The sequence below is a fragment of the Etheostoma spectabile genome, chromosome 4, assembly GCF_008692095.1.
Source record: "Etheostoma spectabile isolate EspeVRDwgs_2016 chromosome 4, UIUC_Espe_1.0, whole genome shotgun sequence".
Lineage (NCBI taxonomy): Eukaryota > Metazoa > Chordata > Actinopteri > Perciformes > Percidae > Etheostoma > Etheostoma spectabile.
The window spans coordinates 29,158,655-29,174,210 of record NC_045736.1 but is presented as its reverse complement, the minus strand read 5'-3'; the positions used below and the strand labels follow the sequence as shown (position 1 = coordinate 29,174,210).

The 15,556-nt window shown below is 42.3% G+C and overlaps 1 protein-coding gene across 13 annotated transcripts in view; it reads left to right on the top strand.

The window, feature by feature from the left end:
* Nucleotides 1–15,556, top strand: part of LOC116688312 (protein 4.1) — a 77,644-nt gene that overhangs the window by 49,917 nt on the left and 12,171 nt on the right. For 2 of the 13 annotated variants that reach the window (XM_032514280.1, XM_032514274.1), the window contains exons 5-17: nt 1,533–1,575; nt 1,800–1,875; nt 2,235–2,453; nt 2,858–2,945; nt 3,040–3,192; nt 4,169–4,266; nt 4,343–4,518; nt 5,139–5,365; nt 7,001–7,036; nt 8,981–9,016; nt 11,390–11,536; nt 12,749–12,835; nt 13,120–13,278. In XM_032514280.1, coding sequence (XP_032370171.1) covers nt 1,533–1,575; nt 1,800–1,875; nt 2,235–2,453; nt 2,858–2,945; nt 3,040–3,192; nt 4,169–4,266; nt 4,343–4,518; nt 5,139–5,365; nt 7,001–7,036; nt 8,981–9,016; nt 11,390–11,536; nt 12,749–12,835; nt 13,120–13,278 — 1,545 coding nt within the window. Of the gene's footprint in view, nt 1–1,532; nt 1,576–1,799; nt 1,876–2,234; nt 2,454–2,857; nt 2,946–3,039; nt 3,193–4,168; nt 4,267–4,342; nt 4,519–5,138; nt 5,366–7,000; nt 7,037–8,980; nt 9,017–11,389; nt 11,537–12,748; nt 12,836–13,119; nt 14,527–15,556 lie in introns of all 13 variants that reach the window. The other 11 variants (XM_032514273.1, XM_032514266.1, XM_032514267.1 and 8 more) reach the window with 10 other exon arrangements.

Genomic DNA, 15,556 nt, shown 5'->3' with positions numbered 1-15,556 from the left:
ACACTAAAAAAGGAGCATGTGTATTTGTGCCTATGTAGGTGACTGTGCATATGTGTGTACATGAAGGCACAATTCAAATTGCCAGATGCTTGCAGTTTGCCAAACATGGCCACAGGATTGTGCTTTGCTGTATCCTCTCATGATCCTATTCCACTCTGAATGATGTGGTACCAGGTGTCCTAAAGACTGTCAGCATTAATAAGCCATTTCTGTGAGGTATTCAGGTCAGTGAAGATCACTGTCAGCTCTCTGCACTAAAGGCAGCACAGACCTATACACCTATTATGTTAGTGTGTGTAAGTGCAAGGATTAAAGTAACACATTACATTAACCCCCTTACTGTGTGTGTAAGTAAGTAGAAAGGCTTCTGCTTGTACTTTTTAAAAGAATATTTTATATAATATATATAATATATATTTTTTCTGATGTTATTTATTAGGTTTTAGCCAAGCTAGCAGCAGCACTGGATTGGAATGTCCACCAATTTGGTCTGTCCACCAATTTGGTCCAGACAAAAACTAAACGATTGGATGGATTTCCATGGCATTTTATGCAGACTTTCATGCTCCCCTGGTTGATCCCCTGACTTTTTATCTAGGGCCACCAGTAGGCTGACCTTTCTTTGTTTTTTAGTGACAAATGTCTCAGAAATTGTGAGATGGATTACCATACAAGTTGATACTACGATGGTAATCCTAATGACTTTTGTGATTTCCCTTTTAGCGCCTTTAGCAGTGCAAAATGGTCACTTATTTAGGGAATAACTAAAGCAGCTCTACTTTATGTTTATTGCTAATACACCAATTTCAACCAAGTTCTAGGAATATCAGGCGAGTAGTTTCTCCGTAATCCTGCTGACTGATGGACAAAAGAACCAAAAAAAAATAACCTCCTTGGCAGAGGTAGTAAGAGGATGGATATGCAATGGGAGAGTCCATGGAGCATCATAAGCCTGCAGAAACCTAAATGAGATATGAAGAACCTAGTAAAATAGAAGAAATAGATTGACTCAGATGTTGAAAAGACATACTGTTACAAACAATTTTACCAGTGTAAGAGTAGTTGAGGGAGATATTTAATTACTCTCCTTATTGCTTTCTGGGTGCTTCTGTGCCTCTAAACAGCATGATTTACAGCTTCTGGGGAGATAGGTCTGGCAATACAAGACTACAGCTTCTATTACAAGTGAGTCAGCGTGATCACTGCACCGCTGATGAGATCTTCTGGCATCCAAATCAGAAATGGGGCCACTATAGGGAAAGCGGTTCCCTGCACGATCAGATGTGATGAGATCAGATAGGTAACTGGCTGCCAGTGATTGAGCAACACAATAAAGAAACAGATGCTTGAATTAAATCTCCTCTCTGCACGTTTGAACGGTTCAGCAGGGGAGGGCTCAGTTTCTTTATTTAACCATATGGAAAGCCTTTCTTTAGGAACATTGACGGCAATTAGAGCAAAATGTCACACCGGGGTTTGCGTTAGCCATGTTTTCAGTCTGCCCATTGTGAATTCTGCCTTCTGTCTTTCAGAACTGGTTGGACCCCTCCAAGGAGATCAAGAAGCAGATGCGCAGTGAGTATCTCTTTCCAAGCTGACGAGCTGTTATGTTTTTTTCAATTCAGTGATACTCAGTATAGTCGTAAAATTAGATATGTTTGCATATGAACTGATGCAACTTTTTTTTGTTAATCGGTTTGATACAATTCCTTCATTGGCTTGTAATTACAATGTTGTACAATTCTCTTTAGACAGACACGATAGTAAACCCGCCAGCTCTTATTGTAATTTCTCCTCAGATGCTCCATGGCACTTTGCCTTCTCTGTCAAGTTCTACCCTCCAGACCCCTCCCAGCTAATTGAGGATATAACCAGGTAGAGTATGTCTTTACAACACACACTCTTACAATATGTAGTTGTAACTCCTCTGGCTGTGCTGTCAGATGCTCTTCAGAGTTAATCAGAGGGGAAAATTCTCACAAATGTCAGTTCTGCAGATGATTTGCCTTTTTATTATCCTAAACAAGTGTTTACATAAAAGTATTGTAACAATTTACATGGTGTGTTTGCCCTGGTGTTAAAGCAATCCAAATGCCTCTCTGCTTTTCAAGGATTAGACCTGGAATGTTACTAACTGTCATGGATTAACTCCGCTGAATACTTGTTGAAGCTTGCCTTGGTTCAAGCTTGTTTGCCAACACCCTCCTCTCCTCCCCCTTTGTCTCATCTGACAGATACTACCTGTGTCTGCAGCTGAGGGATGACATGCTGTCAGGTCGACTGCCATGCTCGTTCGTTACTCACGCTCTCCTGGGCTCCTACACCGTTCAAGCAGAGCTGGGCGACTACGACCAGGACGACCACGGCTCCGACTACATCAGCGATTTCCGCTTCGCCCCGAATCAGACTCGCGAGCTGGAGGAGAGGGTGATGGAACTCCATCGAAACTACAAGTACTGGACTTAATGTCATTTAAAACAGATTTTAATCTATTCTTGAGCCTCTGGGAATGACCAGCTGATGAGTTCTCTGTTGTGTCGAAACACTCCATCATGTGCATGGTTGATAAATGCCGTCACATTACCGCACCATCTGTCCTTGATATGTACACAGTGGAAGCATTGCCAGTGCGAAAACGCTTTCTTAATTATAAGGGTCTTAACCACTCTGATTTGGCATTGTTTTTTACCATATGGCCAAACATAATGCTTGGGGGGATGGATAGGAGGAATTTAGAATTGAAGATATCAAGACTATTACCAAGATAATTCTGATCCCACTGTGCAAGATTATAGGTTTATTATTTAAGAAGGCCTGTCGATGTTGGTTACAGATATTATTGTTATTCTGCCCACAGGGGGATGACTCCAGCAGAGGCTGAAATTAACTTCTTGGAGAATGCAAAGAAACTTTCAATGTACGGGGTGGACCTCCACCATGCTAAGGTTGGCTGTCTTCAACGTTGTTTTAATTTGCATGAAACTGTCAAAGATGCCCACAGTGTTTCTGTTAAATAATGTCTGCCTCCTTTTGCTGTAGGATTCTGAAGGGATTGACATAATGTTGGGTGTCTGTGCCAACGGCCTGCTGATTTACCGTGATAGGCTGAGGATCAACCGCTTTGCCTGGCCAAAGATCCTTAAGATCTCCTATAAGAGGAGCAACTTCTACATCAAGATACGACCTGGAGAGGTATGGTTAAGAATAATTAAATGGGAACTTAATCAGTTTTACAGATTATATTTGTTTGTTTACTAGTCATGGGTAGTGCTACTCAACAAAAAACAGTTGTGTAATGTTGTCTCTGGCTTTGGAAGAGATTTGTGAAGAGAAAATATGACATATAGTGATGTCATATAGTGATGTCATCTAAGTTATTTTGGCTCAAATTTCTAACAGAAAGCCTGCTGTGTGTGTGGGGAGTGTGTGTTAGCCAGGAAGGCATGGATTTCTTCTTCCAGATTCTATTAAGTTGCATCATGAAGAATATAGGATCCAGTGTTTTTGTAGCTAATAAATGTGTGGTCAGTTATGAGGAGCGGAGGGCGGTCAAATCCACTGCTTTATACCTCCAGATTTTGCTCTTCTGCACAGCCAGGGTCTTTATTTTTATATCCTCATTGTGCTGTGCAGCGCTGCAGCTTATCCTCCATGCTGAGCCTCAGTTCGACAGGCTGTCTGGGCCAGACCTAGTCAAGTGACAGTGCCACACAGTGAGCCTGTGATCAAGCCAAATAAAGAGCCCCTTTAACAGAGCGGCTGCAGCTGCAGCCACAGCCAGAATAGAGGGATAAAGAGTGTAAATATAGAGACATAAAATAGTTTCCTCCCAATTGCTCCCAGTCTCTGAAACATCCCATGTTATCCTTCCTCTGCCTTGATCTGCTCCTTTAAGTCCAGTCGGCAAAATCCATGTTCTAAATGTAGTTGCTTAGGTAGTAGTAGTAGTAGTAGTATCTATGCAAGCACAAAGTATAGACTGCTTTATTGATTGGGTCAAGTGTTCATGTAAGTATGAGATGTATGAATATTTTATGAATGTATTAGGTTCCCCTAACTTTAGTCCACGGAGAAGTTTTACTTACATCAGAGTAAACACACCTGATGGTGTACCCCCGACTCCTTTCTTCACATTTATCTCTGTCTCCCTTCTCTCTCTCCTCTCCAGTATGAGCAGTTTGAAAGTACAATTGGTTTCAAGCTTCCTAACCACAGAGCTGCCAAGAGGTTGTGGAAGGTCTGCATTGAGCATCACACCTTCTTCAGGTAAGAATAAATCTAGTAATTGAAAGATTCCCATTTAAAGCCTATCAGATACCTACAGATGTCTCTGTTTTCACAGGCTGGTTTCTCCAGAGCCGCCTCCCAAGGGCTTCTTGGTGATGGGTTCAAAGTTTCGATACAGTGGAAGGACACAGGCTCAAACCAGACAGGCCAGCGCTCTTATAGACCGACCTGCTCCACACTTTGAGCGTTCCACCAGCAAGAGGTACCTGCTGTCCAGGAGCTTGGACGGAGGTGAGGTCCACAATAGATCCGTTTTGGGGAGGGTCTTAAGAGTGTCTTTTTGAACTTGAAGTTGCAGTTTTGAGATGGACTTTTAAAGAAATAGTTGAACATTTCTGGGAATGTGCCTTTTTGCTTTCTTGCAGCCAAAAGACAGATATCCTAACTTTGCATAAAGGAATTGTCCTTTATATAAACCTCTGTTTTTTTTTCATTTTTTCTTTGGCCACCTTTGCTGCTTAATTCGGTTTAAACTCTTACTCTAACTCTGGTGCATTTTATGACGATAGTTTTATATATATGTGTATGTATATATCCTTGATATCCTATATAGCCTTTCATTTTCGTTATCTGCCGATAAAAGTCTGATCTGATACTTCTTTACACAGCAGGGTAAGATAAATACATATGTATCTGAGACACTGAACAGCTGTAACTTTGTAGACTTTGCACACCTTATTTTTCACAAGTAATGTAATCTAGATATCAAAGATTAACCGGAGAGTAAATTAACCAAACTAGAGGTGTGAAAGCGGCCTTAGCATATTTCCCAAATTGTCCAGCTACTGCTTTAAAACCCCCATATACAGTTCAACTCGGACTTGTCTCATGTAATAATTCAACTCTTGTAGCAGAGTTCTCACGGCCGATTTCAACCACGTGTGAGAACCATGACGGCCTAACCCACCGCAGCGTCAGCGAACAGCGTCACCTCCACAGCCCGTCTGTGTACGAGCAGGAGACCGAGCTGGAGCCCAGTTTAGAGCAGGACGAGGAAGACAAGGACCAAGAGCGGAGCGAGGAGACGGAGCAAGAATACGACGGCGATGTCACCCCAAGCAGAAAGAAAGAAATCATGGTAGTAAAGATTTCCTGACATACATTTCCATTGTGTTGAAGTAGATTTTTTCATGTTGACAATTACAGATGGTCCAAAATGTATAGAGCTTTAGTCTCCTTGACGTATGAAGTACTATTTACATATCCTGATGTAAATAGTAGGGATGAGCGAGGACAACATTATCTGTATCTGTATCTGTTTACCACATGAATTATCTGTATCCGTATCCGTACTCGGACTGGGCGGGGCCTAACCGGAAGTGGTCAGATTTAACCAGGAAGTGGGTCGGGTTCTCTTGAAATGTGCGGGGGTTTAACCGGTTGTTATTTAAGCATGCAATTGATATGAGTTGATAAAAAATTGTTATATTTATTGCTGATTTGAAAACTATTTACATGACAGCATCAAGCTTCAGATCAATGGTGTTGTCATGGTAACAAACAAACTATTACAGACGTTTTGCAACAATGAATACAACCATCGGTTGCAATTATGAAGTTAAATGTATGAACAAGAGTTTTCATACTCAATATACTTTCTTTTTTAACTTTTTATTTTTTTGATCAGTGTGATTTTTTTTTTTTGGTTCTTTTTATTTTTTTTATTTCTGTTATTTCCACACAAGGGTGTGTGGTGTTGTGTGTGTGTGTGTGTGGTGTGGGTGTGTGTTGTGTGGGTGTGTGTTGTGTGTTTGTGTGTGTGTGTGTGTGTGTGTGTGTGTGTGTGTGTGTGTTGTGTGGTGTGTGTGTGTGTGTGTGTGTGTGTGGTGTGGTGAGTAAGAGAGACACAGAGAAGAGAGGGGCGGGGCAGCTGACAGTAAAAAAAAAAATCTCCGATGGCAGAGACGCAACCGGGTTGCATTTAAGCCAAGCGCACGTCTGAAACCCACGTTCACCAGAAATCTACTGGTTACTATGTAAGGACTACAAACCCCACGTTCACCAGAAATCTACTGGTTACTATGTAAGGACTACAAACCCCACGTTCACCAAATCTACTGTTACTATTTAAGGCTACAAACCAAAGTTAAAAACAAACCTGAAGCTGAAGAAACCCTAAACGTTAGCGGAACAGATCCGCAGACCCGATTGACTGACGGAGCGGGAGCGGGAGCGGGAGCGAGAGAGAGAGAGAGAGAGAGAGAGAGAGCATTTCTCCATGTTCTGTGTGTGTGTGATTGATCCCAGCGGGTTTGTAGGTGGGGGGGGCGCTGTGATTATCACAGAACGCTACGCGGCCAGTTGAGGAGTTGTATTCAATCCGAGCACGGATATTGACTCATATTACTCGGATAATACTTGTACTCGGCAAAAGTGCTTTACCCGTACTGGATACTCGTTTCAGCCGGATACTCGGATCACCCCTAGTAAATAGATACAGCACAAGCTTCTCAGGCCAATTTAGGTTTATCTACCAGCTGGGGCATAACGTTGGGGCTGCTTTTGGTGGATTTAGCATTTACTAACTCTTCTCCTTTCACTCCTATTCCCTCAGGCTTATATGCTTACACTGCACTGCTCGTATATCCCGCTGACAGCTTTATAGTTTTTAACCATTTCTCATTTTTGCTGAGAAATGCAAACTCAAGCCTAGCCTGCTCACTTGCTAACATGCTATTTCTTTTTTTGTTTGTTAACTCTTGCTGTCGTTAAGGAGGAGGCTGGGTCACCAGTTGACAGTAAACAGGAGGTATTTGGTTTCTGGTGATTTGGTCTCTGTCTGTCTGTATACCTTCTGTCTTTATTCATCCATCATTAAGTATATCTGTCTAATTGTTTCTCATTCTGCCTGTGATCCGCTGTCCAACTGTGACAGTCGACCCTGTCCGTCATATAAAAAACTATGCTGCATTGCACCATATGACAGAGGTGGGGGACTTGAGTCGCACGACTTGACTTGATTTGAGGACTTGCTTGACTAAACTGATAAATGACTCGACTTGACTTTGGCTTGAAACAGATGACTTAAAAAGGACTTGAGTTTTTAGTTGTGTAATAGCTCTTATTATTTTTCCAAGGTGTTGAGAAGTTTTGTTTTATTTTTTGAACATCTTTGTGCTATAAGCGCCACCCTGCCATGTTGCTAGGCAACCTTCCAGAGCACGTCAGACCAGCAGAGGCAAACGCAGGAGGCAGCCGTCATGGAAGGGATTATGCCCCAAAAACTTAAAATCTGATTTAAGGTGTTTGTAGTTGATGCTTGTTGAAAAAAAAGAACAGTAGTGTGCAAGTATTGCAACTCCAAAATTACGGACTCAACAACCACCAAATCCAACTTTATCCGTTATTTCAAGCAAAGCACACAAATGTAACGTTACATGAATGTGTCTTTTAGCTAACGTTGACGACTTGTAACTTGCTTGACTTATAGCAGGGACTTGACTTGCTTGATTCTCCCCACAGTGACTTAAGACTTGCTTGCAACTTGAAGGTTAAGACTTGAGACTTGCTTGTGACTTGCATGCGTGTGAATAATGGCGCTGACACACCGACCCAATTTTTGGCCATCGGACAGTCTGGCGAGGTTAATGACTCAGTCTGTTTAGTGTGTTTTGTGCCGTCGTCAGTCGGAGGAGCCATCGGCTTTAATTAGGGCCGATTTGACTTGTTGAATCAGCCAGTAGGCAGTAGGACTCAACGACCAATCTGATTGGTGGAGTGCTAGCTCTTGACTAATGAATCAGTGCACTTATCTTAAAACACTTACTGGAAAAGACGAGTGGGATGAGCGTGACGAACGCCTCTTAAAATCTGACGAAAATCTATCAAACTGACCTTTGCTGATCAAAAAAACTGACCGATTCAGCAAATGCATGGCCTACTTCTCGCTTAAAATGTTTTCAGAAACACATTTTGGTGAACTATTTTTGTTAAAGACAAAATTGTATTCCGAAATCCTTGAAATTCTAGGGAAAAGCCAGACCCATGTGACGCGTTTGTCATTTTTAGTTTTCACTTTTTTGGGCGACAATACAGATTAGCGCCACCTGCTGTTATGGAGACGTATTATGTCCAGCGCACTTGCAGAACGTACGCTCAAGTCGGCGTTGCTTCGGTTTGTTCCGAGGCACTTTTTGGACCGACGGGAGCCAAATGATCAGTCCAACTGCCTTTTCTGCCGACTTACTCCCACCTCTGCCATATGAACAAGTACTGCTGCTAAGGTGGTGTCTGGGTTTATTTGTCATAGTTAAGCATCCCAGCAAACATTCTGACAGGGATTGGTACAACAAGGACACGTTGAAACTTAGGCACAGCATTTTGGCAATATGATATGCTAAAAAAAGCTTTAGAAACCAGTTTGAACTGATGTAGGAAATTATATCAAATTGGTAAGAGCAGTTTTGATAGCTACAAAAAACCTCCACTTTTATGTTAATGGTATATTTGCTATGCATGTATTCCAAAATGTCTACTTGGATGCATTTCCAAATTTGTCTTGGCACGATAACAAGTGGACAAATCCAGCCCTCCTGTCTGTCTGCCTGTTTGTCTGCCTGCCTGTCCTCTGACTGACTTACCCTCCACCATGTGTCTGCATCTGACCTTGTTCCTGCACTCTTTGACCCTGCACTCTTCACCTCTGACGCCTCTTGTGCTTGCCCCTCCTCTTGTCCCAACTCGTCCTTCTCAGTTGGACCAGGAGGCCACTCCTCGGCACAAACGGGAGGTACAGGTTCCTGTCTTCAGGTTTTTGTTGTGTGTGCCGCTGTTCCTCCACAGCTTTATTCTTTGGAGATTTTTCACAGATTGAGATTTGCCTGCACCTTGCACCAAAGAATATTTTTTGTATTTCTTTTAAAATGTCAGACATTTGAAACATCTGTCTGTTGTGAGCACAGAATACTTTCAGATTGCACCTTTGAAAGTCTCCAGCGAAAAAGCTCTCTGTTATCAATCAAAGGAGAGAAAATATGTCATTCAGAATCCTACTTAAGTAATGCATTTTGCAGAAATATAGCCTTTGTGACTGAAAGATGCTCTTCAGTGTGGATCCGTAGGCTTCCGATGGGTTCTTTGGACTTTATTAGCATTCATGCAGCCTCTTAGTACCATTTTATAACGTAGTTGTAATTTAGTAAAATGAAACTGCACATCAAAATACATATATGCTACACAGACTAGAATTGGGGCCAAGCAAGGTAATTGATAAATTACATTTGTTTTTGCATCTTTTCATTATTGTTTTTGTAAATACGGGTCTGCTTGTAAACAAGATTATGAAAATAATGAATAGAGAAATATCATTAAAGTCAAGAATGCATATTTTATGCCTAAAAATAAATACAAAGTCTTATATTGTAAAAAGACATTGCATTTTACCCAACCGTACAGTTAAGACAGTTTACATTATTATATTGTAAGTACTAATGCATCAATGCTTAAGCTACAATTTTCTCTTCTAGCTGGTAAATGTTGGCTAGTTTGACACCACTTTGGATACAGTTATCTAGTCCAGTGGTTCCCAACCTGGGGGCCGGGCCCTCTCCAGTGGGTCACAAGATAGATCTGATGGATCATAAACACATTTGTAATCATTTTTGGGCTTTTCTATCTTGTGAAAATATTCGGATATTCTGACCTCCTCTGGCCTCGTCATTTAAATGAAACCACCTGAGAAGTTTGGAGGGTACATGTCTCAAAATGTAATGCAAACAACTCCTAGACCATCTAAAACGCGACATCTGCTCCAACTAAAGACTATCGTCACTATTTATCACTACAATACATTTAGCCTCAGAAGGAAGTCTGTGTGGGGGGGCCTATAGCTAACTTGGCTAACCTTGTAGGGTGCCATGTCCTTTCTCCGACGCTCCATGGTTCCAACCCCTCAATAACCCAAAAAATTCCCTTTGGTCCTACAGCCCGCTAGTCCGACGTCCCTTTATTTGGTAAAAATAAACCCTCTGCTCCAAAATCCCATTGTTCCAACCATGTAGTGTGTTCCACCTTTTGTGGATCACTTCCCATAATCTAAAATCTGAATCAGCAATAACAAAATTACTTTTCTCTATTTTATTAACACATTTAACTGTTTATCTAGCCTAATCCACACAATCTCCGCACCGGTCTGCGTGCAGTTTAGTTTCCCAAATTCCCTGTAACGTAACCCCATTTGTACCGGTCCTATCCCCTGACCAATCGGCTCTCCTGATCTTAACCACTCAAGGTCAAATGCCTAACCCCAACCAATCGGCTATCCTAACCTATATAAAAAGTTTTTAGGATTGGTGGGATGTCGGAGCAGAGGGGTTATTTTGTCGAAACAAAGGGACGTCGGACTAGTTGGCTGTAGGACCAAAGGGAATTTTTTGGGATATTGAGAGGTTGGAACAATGGAGCGTCAGAGAAATTGGCAGTGCCCCCCTTCGAGCGTGGGCTCAGTTCTTGCCAGCGGCCCGTGTTTGAATCCAATGCAAGGCCCTTTGCTGCGTGTCAATTCCCCCCTCTCTTTCCCCTGCTTCCTCTCTTCAGCTGTTCTAAATAAAGAAAACCCTGAAAAATATCTTTAGAAGGAAGTTTGTGGATTTGTCCCCCATGGTAATTGCCAGTATGAACATGAGGAATGATTAGCGTTACCAAAAACTGTACGGTTTAACGTAAGTACATTTTCCACCACCGACTGTCATTCCAGTCCAAACAAAATTCATTTTAATTATCCAAGGGTATGATGTGACACATTCATTTCTTCATGCCTTCATCGACTTTGCAGTGAGTGCCTTGATTGTCTTAAAAACTAATTCAGTTGTAACTAATTGTTTGTGCTTCCTGTGAGCTTCAGTAGCATCTTAAATGTCATTGCTCACCATGCATCAAGGAGTAGTAAAACACCAGCAAATTTGTCGTCAACATAAGTGTAAGCAATTCACTCCGCATCTTCTCCTGTGTATATGCAGTGTTATCGCACATCCCGTTCAGTCATGCATATCTGATGTGTTGATTGGTAAGTCCTGCTGTTGAAAAGAATGTGGACGTCCTGCTAATGCACGCCCGCTTCTCTTTCCGTCTTCTTCTTCTTCTTCTTCTACACATTATCCTCCAGTTTCTGGATAAGTCAAAGGACGTCTTGCTGAAGCACCAGGCCAGCATCAACGAGCTGAAGAGAACCCTGAAGGAGCCGAACAGCAAGCTGTCGTACCGCGAGAAACTGTCATCCACCTCCCCAACTGGCACACCAGAGAAGAAGGCTGTGAGTAGTGGCTTAGGCTGGAGGGGGGGTGTATTATGGGTTCTTATTAGTCCACTATGGTTAATATCTCAAATCCAGTGAGCACTGATGCTTGACGTTCCATTAAAGGGCAGTGATATTCCCATCTGGCCGCTGTCATAATGAATTGCTCTTTTTGCTGCTTGATTTAAGGAAAAACATGTTTTTGTCAGACAAGTTTGCACACAAGTTTTTTTGTATGCTCTTTTCATTTGAATAATTCAGGCCTGAAGATGTGCTGTACCGGTATGATTAGTGAAGGTAGTTATGGCTATATAGTTTTTTTTTTCCTACAGGCAGTTCAAACATGTACCTCGTGTGCAAATACACTACAGCTCACAGGAACAAACTGGAAACATCTGCAGTTTATTTTAAGAAATGTGTATAATGTGCAGTCTGCAGACTCTCTGGTGTACCGGAATAATTCTGAGAATATCTCAAAGGTACTTGAAGATGACTGACAAGTAGCACAGAAGGAAGCATCTTGATGAGATTAAGTGTCAAGATGTTTTTGACAACATATGTGAGACACTTGAGAAATAATTATCTCTATTTTTTCATTTTCCCTGATTGCCACACAGAGACACAGTTTCCTTTTTATGCCAGATCACGAAAACTCTTGAGCTTTGATCACATTTTTAAAGATCTGTGCACTGAGATTGTAGTCTTCAGGTAGCATAGTTCTGTTTTTGCCGGTGCCTAAATTGTCTTCAGGCAATCTCTCAACGGTGGTCTGGGACGATCAGATTATACCAATAGAATGTTAAACGTTGTCTGCGGCAGAAAATGTAATCTGCCGTGTGTCTCATTCCAGGTAAAGGGGGAAAGGGGGTAGGGGTATTCTGTTTGACTGACAGTCGAAGGCTGGGGAAGTCTCTGTGCTCTAAGATTCAGTCGATCTCAACTCTTTGATGTAGTTACAGAAAAAAAAAAAACATTTGCATTGCAAATGCCTTCTGATTTGGTTATGTGGATTTGGTGGCTGTCAGGGCCACGGGATTGCAAGTTCATTAAAAAGTTTCTACAGGAACTCAGTTAAGTCCTGTTAGCACCAATTCTTTCTGCCTTTTTCTTGCTTTTGCCTGAAATGGTTTATTGTGCGTCTTACTAACTTACTCTTTCATTTCGAGTCTGAGCTCTAACATCTGTTCTTCCTTCTCTTTTGAACTCTCTCCTCTGCCTCGCCTTGGCCAGTTGGTGGGCCGAGCAGTGGGAAAGGACCCTGTTAACAGCCAGTCTGTTGAGGGTTTCTTCCAGAAGACTGTGGTGACTTCACCTGAGGTTGCACATCTCTCACTCTAGCATTTGTGGTTTGGTGAAATTCACTGCCTACTGTGCATCATTATCATTCATATGTCTATATTTAAAAAAAAACAATACCACCACATATTGTGCAATAAATCCTCCGCATTTAAATTCATGTTTACCAAAACTTTACTACGTATAATTTTACATTGTGTACGTTGTGTTCCCCTTTGTGTGATTCAAATGATTGCGTAGATGTCATTATTTGCAGCAGCTGTGCTTGGCATGTCTAACTGTGTTTAATCTATACCAACATGTAGGGCTCTGAGGAGTGGGTACTGATTGAAAAACAAGAAACTTATCAACAGGACCATGACTGGAAAGCAGAAGAAAAGAACAAATCTCTTGCATCTGATTCCTCTTGGGAGAAAAAGGAGCTGGAAAAAGAAATAGACGTTACCAGGATGATACATAAAGAGGTAACGGGGTATGGCCGAAAAGAAATGAAAAGCCATATTGATGAATTTTCATCAACACAATCATCCAGAGAGGCAGACGAATGCTGTGAGCCACAGCCGGCTAGCAAAAGCCGCTTTGTGATTCAATTATCTGAGAATGCAGACTTGTTTCAAGACACATCTCAAAGTAAACCATCTCAAGCCTCAGACCCTGAGGCAGAAAATGATGTGGCCCCGGGCTCATTTCAGATAAAAGAACGCAAAGCTTCTAAATCAAGGAAAAAGAGGAGACCCAAGAGCTTAAACCTGGGAATGCCTGCTGAGCTCATGTACAGGAAAGAAAGCAGTGATTCTACTGAAGATGAAAATGAGGAATCAGACAACAGTCCTGAAAAAACCTCCAAAGCAGGAAATGAATCATCCTCAGTGGAAATGATGACAGATGATCAGACATCAGGAAAGGATCAGTCTGTCAGGGTCTATAAAGACCACAAACAAGAGGCTGTATCCAAAGGAGAAAGCAGGGAGATCTCCACTGAAGTAACAGAGCAGGTAAAGAGAAAAGTGAGCCAGTTTGGGGCAGATGATATCGATTCAGGCTTGATAAACGGACCCGGAAAGGTAGAACATGATAGTTTGTTATCAGGTGTGAAAGGGGAGTGTGTGATGAAGATGCGAGGGAAGGGCCTTATTGACAACAAAGAGCTAGCTGAGGTAAAACTGCGACAGGTCCGGACACATGAGAGGAAGATCAGTAGTTCTGGGGGAGAGGATATTGAGGGTTTCATGGGAGACAGAGGTCAGAGGACGTCTCTTCTGAGATTGTCAGGCAGCAGCTACCAGTCGGAAATCTCCAGGATTGTTCCTCTCAAGCCAGAGCGGTCAAAGAGCATAGCGTGTAAGGATGAAAGGGACAGGACAGGACAGGACGAGCCCACACGCGTCATCAGAAGAGAATATCGCTGGTCGGTCGGCTCTCCAGAGGGATCCTCAGACCTCGCCTGGACTGACCCCGCCGCCTTCCATCCGATATTCGCCACAGATCTGGAGGGTATCGCTAAAACAGAACATCCTGATGATAGCTATCAGTCTGGTAGAGGACCTACAGAGAGTCAGTCTTTTGGCTCTAAGATGTCAGCGCTTCCCAAAATGGCTCCCCCAGCCCCGCCAGTGAAAACACAGAAGGCCAGGGAGTCTGGACTAATACTGCGGAACAGCCGAAATGCCGGCAGGGAGCCGTGCCTGGACGCAGCCAAGAAGAGACACTCGGTAACTCTGCTTGGCATCTGCTTTTCTGTCATTGGAATTAAAGCATCGCATGAGCTTCAGACAGACTCGCACGCCATATTTCTTTTTTTTCTCAGTTTTTAAGTGACTTGAAACATCCATCTTGCCTGTTTGTGCCTGTTTGAAGAGCAGGCGGAGCGGTACTTTTGCTCCGTCCTGTGGCAAAATAAAGTCTAAAAGTTTGGACATTTTCCCACACGGAAACTCAATTTATCCCCTCCCATTGCCCTCAACATGCACCAAGCTGTCTGGCAAATCTGTACAGCTTACCACTGGCTGTAAAATTAAAAAAAAAAACGAAAAGGAAAAGAAAGACAAAAATCAATGTTTTGGTTGTTGGTTTGTCTTCCCCTTCTCTACCTTGTGAGCCTCAAATTTCCTTCCAGCTCACGTTGTTCTCTGTCTGAGGGTGGATAGGAAAGAAAGGCCGACATATTATTCGCTCCGATGACTTTTGCACATCTCCATGTCATTTTCATACTGGAATTACAAAACATATGATTTATTGCACACTAATTTGAGGAAGAAAGGGTGAAAAGTACTGCCATCCATTACTTTGCGACAGATGGCTATTATTCCCCAAAATTAGAGATAAATGGAGTATAGAATTGGTTTGTTCACAAATGATTTGAGAAACTACACCAATCTGATGACCTTGCATCAAATGAATTAACAAAATATCCCTCGAACCTTCTGATTGGTTATCAAAAAAATCATAAATCAGATGCTGTATTCTCTTCTGGATAGAAAAGTAAGTGAAGTAAACACATTTGTTCCCCCAACTGTGAACCCCCAGCAGGCAGTGAGCAGCCAGACACCACAGCTCAGTGCCTGACACAGTCAGATTTGCTGCTTTCATTTCACTGTTGATATCATTAGGGGCTTGCACGCATTTGGCACTGGAATGAAAGGAATTTGAAGTGAATAGATGTGACAGCTTTCATCATTTCCCACCTTTTCATCTGAGTCAAACGCCTGCATATATTGGATAAAACAGACATGAGAAGAGGTG